The sequence below is a fragment of the Phasianus colchicus genome, chromosome 2 (genome assembly GCF_987193195.1).
Source record: "Phasianus colchicus chromosome 2, bPhaCol1.hap1.1, whole genome shotgun sequence".
Taxonomy (NCBI): Eukaryota; Metazoa; Chordata; class Aves; order Galliformes; family Phasianidae; genus Phasianus; species Phasianus colchicus.
In genome coordinates, this window is record NC_143437.1 from 103,874,795 (window position 1) to 103,889,699 (window position 14,905).

General features: G+C 35.3%; 1 protein-coding gene across 5 annotated transcripts in view; it reads right to left on the reverse strand.

Annotated features, from left to right (window-relative positions):
- Positions 1-14,905, reverse strand: part of ATAD2B (ATPase family AAA domain containing 2B) — a 72,857-nt gene that overhangs the window by 41,121 nt on the left and 16,831 nt on the right. For all 5 annotated transcript variants that reach the window (XM_031595910.2, XM_031595911.2, XM_031595909.2 and 2 more), the window contains exons 4-15: positions 14,140-14,293; positions 11,770-11,872; positions 11,149-11,257; positions 9,735-9,851; positions 9,095-9,170; positions 7,330-7,428; positions 6,450-6,561; positions 5,504-5,619; positions 4,573-4,747; positions 3,691-3,779; positions 2,478-2,637; positions 1,474-1,564 (exon numbers count right to left, since the gene is read on the reverse strand). In XM_031595910.2, the coding sequence (XP_031451770.1) occupies positions 1,474-1,564; positions 2,478-2,637; positions 3,691-3,779; positions 4,573-4,747; positions 5,504-5,619; positions 6,450-6,561; positions 7,330-7,428; positions 9,095-9,170; positions 9,735-9,851; positions 11,149-11,257; positions 11,770-11,872; positions 14,140-14,293 (1,401 nt within the window). The remainder of the gene's footprint in view (positions 1-1,473; positions 1,565-2,477; positions 2,638-3,690; positions 3,780-4,572; positions 4,748-5,503; positions 5,620-6,449; positions 6,562-7,329; positions 7,429-9,094; positions 9,171-9,734; positions 9,852-11,148; positions 11,258-11,769; positions 11,873-14,139; positions 14,294-14,905) is intronic.

The following is a 14,905-nucleotide window of genomic DNA, read 5'->3' on the forward strand; positions in this document are numbered from 1 at the left end:
ATGCCTGCTTAAATATTAGTTGCTGCAGATTTCACTTACAGAAATGATGATGCAAACTGAAGGTGAAGAAGATAAACCACTCTTCAACTGTTTTAAAAGATCTTTGTAATACTTAAAAGGTTTTAATCTTGGAGTGTGAAAACATTTATATTCCAAGACACAGAATTGAGAAAATCACAGTAGCTGGACAAAAGGAAATCCAAGGAAAAAAGAAAAGGGCATTTCCTCTGATTAGCTTTCCACAGAACAAGTTTTACTGAGAATGAAGAATGCCTTCCGATCAAACCTACCAACAGCTTTCCTTATGGTCTGAAGTTCTAAAAAACACGATTGTGTTCTCAGTGCAAAAATACGGTGAATTTTCAAAGAAACAATTGAGTTTTACATCAACTACTCCCCTCTCTCCCACTAAGCAGCATCACGTCTTTGCACAAATCAAGCAGAATTTACATGAAATGGGTTTGGCACATGCTGTCTTATACCCGGCAAAGCTTAAATTGGAGTTTGCTGGATAGTTATGTTTTCTCCTCACCAGAAGATGTTGAGGTCTTTGTGCATCAAAAGCGGAGGGATGCTGCTTCGATGATAGATGTCCCTGTGGATGAAGAGGATAATTCGGATGTACTGCAGCTGACTGAATGGACTGATGTTCAATTTAAAGTTCTTATTTCTCTGATGATGGGTTCCAATGCACAGATATTTGAGACCGTCCTTTTTCTGAGAACTCCAGTGCTTCTCCGAGCAGATGACTGACAGAGGATGCATCTTTGCATGACAAATTGTTGAGAAGAGATTTGTGGTGTGTGTTTTAGGGTCATTTCCTCTGTTAAATTCACTATAAAAATATTGGGTTTTATTTCTGATTAGCTTTTAAGCAGCAGGTTTATCTTGAACAACCATCCTCCATTCAGTACAGCAGGTCTTTGGGCGCTCCAAAGGTATAGTTAACGTACTCACGGTGTGGTGCTTTTTCCCCTCCACCCCCACCTATATCTACACTTCGGATTTGTTCTATGCTAGCAATCTGTAAAGAAAAAAATCACCTTTAGAAAGGCTGAGTGGTCTGTGGGATTTCTGTCAGAGGAGAACATGCCAGGCAATGAAAAAACAAGTGCAGAAAAAAACACATTTCCCTACCCCTTGTGTAGGATTCTATTTTAATGGGAGATCTACCTGATGATTCCAATTCCCACTTCCATTTGTTTCTTTTTGTGGGTATGCATCCTATTAAAGGACAAGTGGAAGTTGCAGAAAGGAAAAATGATATTATTTTACCTTCAAACAACAACTAGCTACTGATTTTGTATTTCAGCAAGACAGAAGCATGTTTTACCACAAAAAATAACATTGTTGAAAGTACAAAAATTCAAAAATGTAAAAACAGTAAATATCCTGATACATTTAATAAACATTCCAAGTTGCACACAGAGGAGAAAGCATCTATAGTTGAAGTACTAACATGGTAACACTCACCAACACATTTTTCAGCTAGTTCTCCTAAGAAAGGATCTGACAGTTTGGGGTTCCAATCCCTGGTATGAATTTGTAAGATGTGCTTTCGTGCCTGATTTAAAAATGAAAATAAAGTTAGCAAGACAAACCCATGTCAGAAGATTTGAATATATTATTTATTCAAGTAAATATCAACTTATTTTCCCTTGACATGTCCCTGAAGTGCATAAAATAGAACTTATCATGCAAAGACCTCTTGAGAACAAAGGTTTTCCCCTCCTTTACAATTTTATACAGAAGCAGTAATCTTTTCATTATACCAGTTACATATTTTAATTGTTTTATCAATACCAGGATTACATGTGAATTGATCACAATTCATGTTCTAGTAGGAATTATCATAATTTTATAATTGAATGTTTAAGTGCTGCATATGTGATTTACAGCTTCCACTGCCAAATGCCTCACCAATTAATTTTTTGCTGAGTAGCACAGTACATACACATGAATTGCAGAAGTATTTCATTTCAGAAGTGCAAAGAATTCAAATAAGTTAAAAATAAACTTGTTGTGGATGTAGTTAAGTATGAATTCATGCAATATTAAGGCTGAATTCTTACAAATATAGAACAAGGAACTGAAATATTCCTGTAATCAATAAATTACCTTTTATGCTTATGTGTACAATTTTTGTGCTTTCAGTAGTTTATATATTTTCTCTTACTGTAACTTCCAAAGTCCCAAAATTTGACATTCCTTATATAAATTCATACAAAAACACAGGTTTTAGCTAAGCTCTCCAGTTTAATACAAACAATTTATCTTTGTTTTTATTTTAACTATACTCCAAAGATTTGGAATTCAGTACAACAACATTATATACACTATCAATGTGTTTTTACTAAACAAGTCTTCACAACATTTAATATACTTACAAGAACAAATGCAATTTGCTTTTTTATGAGCTTGGCTGTCAGACATTCATTTGTTTTAAGTTCAAGAAAAAATTACTTTCAAAGTTTTACCTTTTGATCAGGCAAGTTGAAAAGAAATTCCCTGTCAAAACGACCAGGTCTCCTGAGTGCAGGATCTATAGAATCCAGTCTATTTGTAGCACCAATAACAACTATCTCTCCTCTATTATCCAGTCCATCCATGAGGGCAAGAAGAGTAGACACTATAGAACTAGAAGTTTTCAAAATAAATAAATAAATAAAAATATAGGGAATAGTGTAATAATTTTTGCTCTTTCACTCTTAACTTCAGAAAATATGTATGTCAAAGAAAAACCATGCAACTATTTCAAATTTCAAATCAAGGAGAACTCTTTTGATATAACCTGTATTACTCTTAGCACTACAACACCAGTAGGCACTACAACAAATTCAAACTTCCTTCTTTATAGAATGTTTTAGGGAATGTGAGCTCAGTCATTTGCTGTGACTCTAAAGAGATCTCTTCCATTAAAAGTGTATGCATCATCCCATTTAGAGCAAGTGATGAGGTAGCACTGAGTAGAAGAAAAGTGCACCAAAATGAAGCCCATAAACTAGCCTGCTGACCCTAAACCTCCCTCCTTTTCCTCTCACTTGGGTCATGGGAAGTGTGCATACAATATGCCACAGTATGTCTATAATATCAAAAACACAACCATGCTGCCTTAATGGCCACAGCAAAACTGAGATTGAGGACAACCAGAAAAAAATATATCTAGCAGTAAATATGCTTAAAAAAAAAAAAACATTATGGAAGTAAATCAAGATAATCTTCCACATCACTCAGTAATCAAAAGGACAGAGGTGTTCACTTCATTCATAGAACACCGCAATTGAAAAAATCTCAGAATGTGTTTTCAGCTGATTATTCTATCAGGTTGGTAACAGATAACCTGTTTATAGTACAAAACCAGCAACCAATCCTTAGTTGATGCTGCAGCTGACAGGTCATCACCACTACAAGTTGATTGCCAGCAAATTGCTGTCTGTCTGAAAAGCTAAAAAGGTAATTTTCCAGAGCAAAAAACCTAAAGCAATCTGTCCTTTCTACTGTAATAGATCTTACACAAAAGTAAAAATCCTTCTTGAAAATTCAATAAAATTAAGCTTTAGAATTTAGCAAAGTAACATGGTCCTGTGAGGAGCCAGGAACTGGACTCTATGATAATTGCAGGTCTCCTCCAAATCACGATATTCTACTCCATAATGTATATTCCTTGATAGCACACAAAAAAAATATTACCTGTGAATCTGATCTTGTCTACTAGAACGAACTGGAGCCAAACCATCTATCTCATCAAAGAAGATTATAGAGGGTCTCATCAAGTATGCCTGACATGCAAGAAAAGAAAAAAAAATATATCAATTTGCCACTAATTCACAATTACTCCATCAACATCAAAAATAGTTTATTCTTCTTACTAAGCAATAACATGCTAAAATAAAATACACTGCAACACCTTGGTTAAAAGGTGCAGTCTAAAAATAAAACTCAATGTTCAACAACAGTACAGTTTCAAAGGAAACAGATGCATTCTCCTTTGAATAAGCAAGATGGCACCAGTGTATCAGTTTTACTAAGAGATTCAAGACAGAACAGCGCTCATAAACTGAGACACCTCACACTGAGTTACAGAAAGCAGTATCTTATCTGCACATAATCCATTTGTTTAGGCATCTGTCTGAAAACAGCCAGTTTGTGCAACTGTGTCTCACTGCTTGATAAGAGACTCTGCCATCCATCATTTTCCAAGCCCAATGAGGGTACTAAAATGCACACACAGCAGATGCAGTCCCACATCCTCCTCTACAGAGTGTATGTACACTGAACATGACAGACAACTTCAAACTCACTGTCTCTTCATTTATTTTTTTTCCTTTTTCCAATTTTTACCCAAACCACGCTGCCCATGTTATTAAGGGACAAGTTTAGAGACATCTTCCTCTCAGTTCTCAAAGCAAAATAATGCTGACATTTGTACATTCCTTTATTACTTCATCTAAATATATAAGCTATTTAGTATTTAATTTCATTTGCAAATAATTTGGGTTGCCTAAAACACAGTGCACATATAGCAACAACATAAAAAGCACAGAATATACACAAGATGTATTTTTTTCTAACCTGATCAAAAAGGAGTCGAAGCTGACGTTCAGATTCGCCAACCCACTTACTGAGACAGTCTGCTCCTTTCCTCATAAAGAAAGCCACCTTTTTGTCTCCTTGACTGCATTCATTAGCTAGAGCTCTAGCTACCAAGGTTTTACCTGTTCCAGGAGGACCATAGAATAAACAGCCCCTGAAGATAAATGGATCAACACAGTCACAAACTTATTTTACGTCTCCTGAAAAACTCCAAGTCAAATTTTATAATGAAGACAGGGAGCCTGGAGAAGAAAGACTTAAGTGCTATTATTACTACTTAATGTATTCAACGTGATTTCATAAAATCTATGTTTGTTTTATGCTTTCATAGATAAGCTTCAAAAGGATTGTTTTACTCTAGTTAAATAACTTCTCAAATATTAACTCTTCAGTAATACTTCAAGACAGTTTCTATTACTTTTTTGGAGAGATTTACTCCTTCAAAGCAACAAAAATATCTCAAAATTTTCCTCTTACTTAGATTATGTGTACCCATTTAAATCTCACACTAAAATGGCTGATTAACTGACATTAAAATCACAACATAACATCATTGTGATTACTCTTATTAAAAAAAAAAATCAGCACTTACCTTAATTTAGTCAATCATTTGACAAAAGGATTGAAATTAAGTAAAAAAAAGTCAAGCTACTAAGGCTGCCTTAATAGAACATCTGAATTCTTCAACCAAATCACTAAGTAGTTCACTTTACCCCAAGAAGAGTAAATTAGATTTTTGTTAACTCTTCATCCTGTTTATTACATTCTGATAAGCAAGTGGAGTGGCAGACAAGTAAGTCTATTTTAACTGTAAACACTTGACAGAAAGAAGCAATCTCCTATGTGTTTTCAAGTGAAGCATCCTTCAAGTTTAATCAATTTTTTTTAAAAAAAAACCAAATACACCTACCTTGGTGGCTGAATTTTGAATTTTTCAAATATTTCTGGATAGAGAAGAGGAAACACTACCATTTCCTTAAGTGCAAGGATGTGATGACTCAAACCCCCTATACTATCAAAACGTACCTTAGGAAAAAAAAAAACAAAGCATGTATAAACAAGAGCTTTTCAGAGAAGAGTCTCTAATTATAAAACAACATTTTCAAAGAAAAACTGCAAACAACAACACATTCATTAAAAAAAAACTGTACTAAAATTGGAGCCCAATTAAGTTTAAAAAGTTAACCAAGTCAATTATCAATGACTGAGGTGAGGTTTATCTGGTTTGCAAATTAGGTGTGCCAGGGATGGCTGAATATCTACATACATAGAGCAGTTTTAAGCTCAGGCACACCATATCACGAATATACCTTCAGTACTTCTAGACATTAGTTTGGTTCTGCTAATCATACAGCAAATTCTTCACAATACACACCATAAGCAACACACATCATTGCTCCTGAACAGGTTTTATCTTGAGGCAAGCCAAGGGTTCCTGGACTACACTCCCTACAGTCAGGCTTGCCTGAGATAACAGTGAATATCCACACACACCATGCAAGAAGTTTGCACAGGACCATGGTTAGCTCCACAGACAATCAGGTCATTACACCTGTTTCTGCCCTGCTTATGATACCACACATTTCTCTACTACAGTAATTAAAAACTGGCTATAAACAAAGAAATATAATTGAGAAACAGATATTTTAGCTCATTTATGTTATGTATGCAGCCTGATGATAACTTAGAGGCCAAAAGCAAGAGCTTTCTAGCACAAGATAATAGACAAGACTTCAAACAATCAAAAAAGATCAGTGAGTTTATAATTAATTTACTTCAATTTCAGTAAGAGATTGTGGTGAATTCTACTTATGCAGAACTGGTGGAAGGAAAAAAAAGCTTTTAACTGAACTTACAGATTTATCAACAATCATAGGGTCAACATCAGCCAAGCTTGCACCAACTTTCACACGTTCTCGCAGGATTCCACTAGCTAAGTCTTCTGCTCTAAAGTTTAAAGGCAAGCACCTGTTCAATCACAACAAGAAAAATCAAATATTGTTTTATTTCAATCATTTGGCAGGAATAGGCAAAGACAAGAGAGTGAACAGCTTCATTCACTGAATTAAAATGGACCTCAGCCTAACCAAATTTTATCAGATTTCAGAACAGTTATTAAGAAAAAAAAATTACCAGGCTGAGTTAAAAGAACTTAAGGACAAATAATAATTCTCCTAAGTATCATTAAAAATTGACAGCATCTAAGACAGTGACTTTTTTGATTTGTTTGATAATGTAATAAATGCTAATATTTTGGTAATTATTCTTCTGTATTTAGGAGTTCCTTAACCATAGTGTTATGCTTATATATGTATTTCAGTTTGTAGAGCTAGAATGGACATATTTCCATTAAACACAGAAAAAATGCTGAGCAAAAAAATGAGACACTAACTGCTGGCACTGATGAAATGCATAAATTCAGTGTGGTAAGAAAAGTAGTAACAGAACATATCAGAGTAAGGAAAACATTTAAAAAAATTTACTTTTAAAAAGTCAAGAAAAAAGTCAAAGTAAAAAAAAAAAGTCTTACAGATCAGCCATAACTCTCATCCACCTGATCCAGTATACAAAGAAGCATCAAACACTTACTTCAGTATTCCACCAGCTGAAATGAGTTATGTCTTGTAATCCATCTAAAGTTCTCTCTCACAACACAACACTATCACTTTGCAGTGGTTTATTTGCTGCTGCATAATAAAAATCAAACCCTTCTAAAGACCCAAGATGATTTGGTACCTATTTCTTGCTCTGGCCATGCTTTTAGATTTTCTTCTTTCAAAACGTTCTTCATCTGAGGAAGTGGTATCACTGCTGTGAATGGCATGCTTCTTTCTCCTATTCAAATGGCAAAGTAAATATCAAACTCTGTCCTCTTCACAGTCCTTTTCAGAGTGGAACAGCATGTTTTCATTTTTTAATAAAATCAAATTGAAAGGGCAAATACTATACTGCTCAGATTTACCAGACACATGCAAATTCTTGTTCTATTAATTATCACAATAAACACGAGGAGGGGATGATGACATCATCATTTACAGTCTCAAGGATGTCCAATATCAACATGAACATCACGAGAACAACAAATCTTTATAATGTGCAGTCCAGTTCACATTAATAACAGTGAGTGTAATTAAGTATCCAGTCCTCAAGTTGTTGATGTTCAGACAGCTATAAAGAAAAGTTTCCCAACACCTTATCAGCCTTTAACATAACAGAAATACCAAGATCTGCTTATTCAGTTTGATACTTCCCTCAAATTTTTTTTTTTTTTTTTTTAAATTCCATACCTCCTACAAGCAAAACTTCATAAAAGGAAGGATTAGATCTGAACAGCAGAACTCGTACAAACTACTCATGTGTCATTCACTTTTCAACATCTCTATGACCCATTTCTTATGGTAGTATCGCAATATTTCAGAAAACTCTTAGAAAATACTACATCACATACATTACTAAATTGTCTGTACAGGAAAGTGGCCAGTTTTTGAGGTTTTTCTTGTTTTCTTTTTTTTTAAATTAGTGTAAAAAAGCAGCTTTTTTGCACAAATCAACAAGGATTGGCTAACAGAATAACTCATGCATTTTTAGTGAATATGGTGAGTTGCATCATTTGTAAGAACATGATATGCATTGATGTTTTCTGCTAAAAGAAAACAAGTAAAGGACCAAAAATTAAATGCATTTTAAAACATATCAAAGAGAACATTATGCAGTTGTGAAGAACTTCTTCGAGAGTGTAAAACATCCTGAGAAGCAGAAATAAAATGGTAGTAGAAAAATAAGCATGTTAAAACTGAAAGGATAATTGCCTTCAAACCCTCTGCATCTTGCTAGCAATTAGAAGTTCAGAGATTATCCAACAAAATGCTATATATGCATGATACACAATAGAAACGCTCTCCAAAATGATAAATGGTAATTAATATTTCAAAGGAACTTGCAGGGTATTAAGATTCTGCCACTGAGCAGAACTTTTTAAAGTTTTAAGTGAAATTATTCTCACACAAACAATCTAATCTAGTTTGCTAAATAAGAGCCTTTCAACTGCTTCCAAGAGAGGTGGGTATACTACAGATTTCTTGGACACAAAAGATAAAGTCAAAAATCATTTTCAGCTAACATTCTATTAAATTGCTAATGCTACTTGCAACTTGAATGAAAAGAAAAAAAATTACTCTTTTTTTTTTTAATCTTGTAGCACAGTAGAAGGGCATTATTTTAACTGCTGCTATAGAATTAAATACTAAATATAAACCCTTAAAGAAAAAGTTACTGCGCAGTGCACAAATCTCTTCCTGGTACTTGCAGCACACTTTCTTCCAGATCCCTCATCACAGAGCTGCTGTTGCTATTGTGAAATGCTGTGAAATTCATTCTTATACGCTGATACACAATTCAAGACCCATCCATATGCATGAATGAAATGAACAACATTTTTAAAATCAGAAGGTAATAGAAATGTACCATGCAAACAACTGCGTACCAGAAGACTGACACTTACCTGATATGGCTTCTTCTTGCAGGAGATCTGTGAATATCAAACAGTGTATTTTCTCTCTTTTTTTGGTGAGCTGGCACTGAATGAGAGAAGTGACAGATTTGTAACATCAGTTAAAAAAAAAAAACAACAATAAAAAAATAAACAGAGCTACAAAAATAGGATTTAGCAACAATTTTTATCACTGGTTTCTCTAATAACTCAAATTAAGAAATTTCTCATTGAGGTAATAGGTGGCTACCACTGCTATGCTTTTATCCAGTCATAAATTAGGCTTATCACTCAAAAAAAGAAAAAACAAAACAATTAGCAATTTTTCTACTTAATTATTTATCAGGTTCCTTTCTGAGCTCATCTCTTGCCAACTACTTCTTTCCAACGCTGAGCCCAGTGCAAGGCACTATGTGCAAAGTTCAATGAGGCAGCAAGCACTAGAGATGCCCCCACAATTCATACTTCACAGACATTCTGAGTAATCACACACACACACAGTGAACAAGAACAGGCAAGTACAGAACCACTAAGCACTGCATGGGATCTCTTTCAGCGATGAGGAGCAGTCATACAAATTCCCTTCCCGTGCCCATGGTGTTTTTTGGAAGTAAATAAAGCAGAACTGTATGAGCAAGATCCAGTTCCTCACCTATTGGAGGGGCCTGATACCTTTCAACAGTTTTTCTCTGTCTTAGATTATATGGTCGGTCATTTTCTTCCCCTTCAGCTTCTTCTGCTTCTATATCTCCATCTTCTTCCTGAGACTCTGTTTTGAAAGGGGAAAAATTTCAAAACTCATTTTCTTAATATCAGAACTATCCTCACCCTAAAAATTAACAATTTAATGGACACTGAGAATTGTTCCCCTCTTCTTAATTAGAACTAACTGGCAAGTCACTGGAGATTTGAAGACCAAGACGAATCTACAACCTATTCTCAAAATCTCTTCCAGTTTTTCACAGACAGTTCTGGAAAAGCAACAGACAAAAGTAAGTATAATCAGATCAGTTTTAGTTGTGAAGTACTGCAAATGTCTGCTATCTTGCTATCTTTCTCCTTCAGTAATTATCCTCCAACTTAAGAATAATGCTTCTCTTCTCTCTCTTTTCACACAGTAGCCTGGGAAAATCAATATTTGACATAGCAGAAAAATAACAATAATATTCACAGTATAAGTTTTACACAAAGCAAACGAGCACACTTTATAATGTTATTACCTAACGTTATTACCCAGATCCATCTGTTAATACAATTTGTATTTCTGTCCCTGCATCTCAGAATTAAGACTGCATTCTTACTAACTGGTAGAGACCAAACCTCCTACAGCAAAATTTCAGTTTGAAATCAAAAGACGTTATGCTGTACCCTGTATGCATCCCTAAAGTCAAGTTTGATCCTGACTTCCTAAGGAAATCAAGCATGCTGTTGAATGTGCCTTAGAGTTAGCCATTATCCATTCTTTCTCCAGTACTTTTAGAAACCACTGGCCATTGTCAAGCAACATTTTAAAAAGGAGAATTTCAAATCTTGACAAGCCTTCTAAGATTCAGAAGATAGGAAACAGACTTCAGTTAATACCTTCACAAAAGGAAGGATGCAGAATTGACTTACACGTTCTTTCTGGTAAGTCATCCACTATTAGACAAACAGTGAGTCAAATCAGTACATGCACAGTTCTGGAGTACATACAACAAATGCTGGTTTCATACACACAGAGGATTGTTAGAGGGAATATGAGAGAAGTTTCAATTATTTAGCAATACAGAAAACACTGGTAAAGGAAAGCAGAAAACACATATTTAGAAACCAAGCTTTGTTGTACCACTTTCAGATAAACTTGAATTGGTTTTATTCAAAGAAAACTACTTGCAGCAATCCCTAAATTTTTACTTTTTTTCAGTACAAACTTCTTTGCAATTCACTAGCTGCTTAATAGCTCCAAATCCAGATGCCAAGCCAAATTATTCTCTGCAGCTTAATACTTTACATAATATTTTAGGCTGAGGAGAGCATTGTTTTGTAAATATTTCAGACAAACCCTTACAATCCTGTACAATCCATACCTTCTTCTTCGCCTTCTGTGGACACTTCATGGTGGTTCTGAATCCCATAGCTATTTCTCCTCAGCGATTTCCTTCTTCTTTTCACTCGTGAATACATATCCATGTTCTCCTGGAATAAAAGTAACACATACCCCATCAGCACCATCTCATGTCACACTGTTAGTGCACAGTTTAGTAACACAATTTCTAGGCCTCAGCTGTTTTTTCAGAGCCCTCCAGAGACAAACTACAAAAGTACTCTCGTTCAATAGATGTTAAAACAAACCTCTCAGTATCCAGGCTAATACATTGGTAATGGCAGGATGAGGCAACAAAACAGATGACAGTCCTTAGTTCTGTTATCACATTGCCAGAGCATGCATCAAATCAAAAGAGAACCACCAGAGCAAATCAGATGGTCACAGTAGTCAATTCACCAATAAAGAACACCTGATTTTGTACTCTGCCAAAATACATACCATTTTCATGAAATTCCTTCCAAATTTGAGTTCAGCAAGTTTTCTTGTGTCATCCTCTGATGAGGATCCACAGAGCTACTGACTCGTGCACAGACAATAGAAAAACAAATGTGCTCTCCCTTCATACTGCTTTCATCCAAGAGATAAGAAATGCTCCACTTACAAACTCTGTATCCGTCCACATTCGCAGCCGTTCTACTTCCCCAGAGCGCCTGTTTCTCCTGATGTTAATATTATCCATTTCCTGGAGGACAGCTTCAGCAGTACTGAAATACATGCAACAGTTAGCAAAAAAAAAAAAAGGAATAATCTTAAAATAGTAGACACACAGAACTCTTTATCATCCAATAGCTTACAATATGTAATTATGGTCTGTTATGGTTATTCCAAGGTCAACAAGATGACTAAATATACAAATGATTTAAAATATGAAATTTTTAATGTGGCTTTTTGAATCTAGCAATTAAGGAAAATACTAACTGTAATAAAGAGAACTGAAAGGTGAAGCTACAGAATATAAACTAAAGATTATGCATAAGAAAAAATGCTGATGCTCCAGGTTCAAATTAAATTGTAATGTTTCAGACTGTATTTTTGTGCTTGGCACAGGCATGCAACATTTGAAACTGCTTAGGAAGGTGCCAGATTTGCAGAGTAAGAAAGCAAAGCTTTTCATCCACATAATTATGATAGTGGGAAGCAGTCAATGCCTCACAACTGTAAACTTTATAGCTTCCCACCTTGGCCTCAAAAAGACAAAAATAAAGAAATGATTTAAAAACTATGAGATCAGTAACACCTAGAACTTCATCATTCATGCCATGCTTTGGCAGGGGGGTTGGACTCGATGATCTCTGGAGGTCCCTTCCAACCCCTACGATTCTGTGATTCTGTGATTACTTGAGCTCATTACTCTATCACTTCTTATCTACCATCTAACTAGACTACATTTTCATTATCTGGAGTATTTATAAAGAGATTGCAAAGCAATCCTAGGGTATGAGTTACAACCCTGTCCAAGATGCTTTATTGCTAGAGAAGGAAACAACAGAGTGATTAGTGGAACTAACCCAAATATGTGGCTAGCTGTTCTGACCTCCTATTTACTACTTTCTGCAGAGATTATGGTCAGTTTCTTCTTGAATTCTACTATCATTGCATAATAACTGTAAGAAGATAGAAACTTTCACTTCTTTTAAGCTGTTCAAAAGTAAATCTGAATTGGGAAAACCTGTCCAGAAAGAAGTCAATGGAATTTCTGGCCACAGATGTCAGTAAAGTCAAGATTTCATTATGAGTGCCCATCTCAATTTTACACAATTCTTCTACAGCATGTGTGATGTGTGATATTTACTGTTTCGAGAAAAGTCATGCTACAGTTCATTACCAAAGAAAGCAGGACTTAAGGGGCCTGGAAAAGTCCACAGATTCTTTCAGGCCAAAACAAACTACAGTTCCTAAAATCACTGCAGTACCTAAATCACTGCTGGCATACATCTCTTTAACCTGTTCTTAAAAACCTCCAATGATTGATTATTGGAGGCACTGTAGTCAAAGTTCATATACAGACTTCAGTACCACAATCTTATCAAATTACAGTATTCATGGTAGACTTTCTTATTGTCCATGGGAGAGGGAGATTCAACTGCAACTAAAAACGTAAATGTAAATCAGTATAAATTTGTAAAGTGATATGAAGTAGTTATTAAGTAAATTGAAAAGAAAATTTAACAAATCAAAAAATTTAACAGAGTATGTTTAGCAATAAAGATCATACTTGGCAATTCAGTCTTCATATCATTTTTCAAGCTCTGGCAAGCAGACACTCAGAGATGTGAGAGATGTGACCACAGAAATCCATTTAACAGGTGGGAAAATTGACACACGTTAAGTGGTCTGCCCAGGGCCACGCAGAAATAACAGTTCAAGAAAAATATTTCTGGCTCCCATTCCTATGCTCAGACCAGACCGTGCCTCCCTCTCTGACCTACTTTGTCTGCACAGTAAATGTTAAAAAGTGACACCCACCCTACGTGAATTGTTAACAAATGGTAAATAACAAAGCAAAAACAAAAAACAACAAAAAAGAAAACTACAAACTTTTGATAATTTTATGATCAAAATCATACAAGCAATATCTGGAAAGCTTTCCGTGCATTGTTGCTAATCACTACTTTACATCACATTCAGATATCACTACATGAATGGGTTACTAAGAGACAAACTAGGGTGTGGGTTTACAGCATGTCAGCCACCTTGCAGTAACTGCCAACATACACAGCTTTATCAAGGGGGAAACACAAAGGAGCTTACTTCTCACCAGAAGTCCAGTAAGCAGCTTTGCATTTAGTGCATGGGTAAAACTGGCAGTTACAGCAGGGGACTCAGCCTTTAACTCAAACCACAACCCAGCTTGCCTCAACGCTAATACATTTGCACAGTAAAACACAAAGATGGCACTGGAAGACAAGGTTTTCTAACTTTATAAAAAAACAGGACGTTTTGTGAATACAACTGAAGCATCCCCACATACCTGTTGACTAGCTGATCAAACAATAAACTCTGATTCAAAGTTTCAAATCTGTTTTTCCTGGACCGACAACTTTTTCTGACTTCTATATCTCCGTTTATGCAAGCATGGTCCCCATCTCCCTTTTTTTCCCCTCGAAGGGGATGGCTTTTGAGAGCTAAGAGAAATTTGTATTACTACTTTAAAATGCAGTCAAGAACATTTTCACAAACAAGAGTTAATAAGCAGAATACTTAACAAGGACAACAAACCAGAAGTTATTATGGAGCACAATAAGAGCATCCTTACATTCACTTAAGAAATATATACTTAAAATTCCAATCAAAGTTGTTTTTTGAACTATTTCTTCAGGCTTAAGTTTGTTTCCTTATAAAACAGATCTTATTTTCTGACTGAAATTTGGTATTCAAATATCCACTCGATATTTTTAATTCAACATTGATGCTAAATGCACGCTTGGCCCCTGGTTTCAATTCTTAGGCTCCCAAATGCATTATCAAGACATCAGATACAATACATTGATTTTACAAATCCGTACCAGCTACTCTGTACAGAATCAAACAAAAAGGGGTCCCCCTCCTGATTGTCCCTCAGGCCCCAGAGTTGATAAATAATAAAAATACCAAAAATGCTACATGAAGTAACATTTACACAGAGTCAACGCAGAATTAAATGAGACAGTTCATGAAAAGGGGACACAAAGGACAATGTGGCTCTCACTGAGATATGAAATGAGATGGCAAGTCTGAAAAGGAGAATAATATAGGAA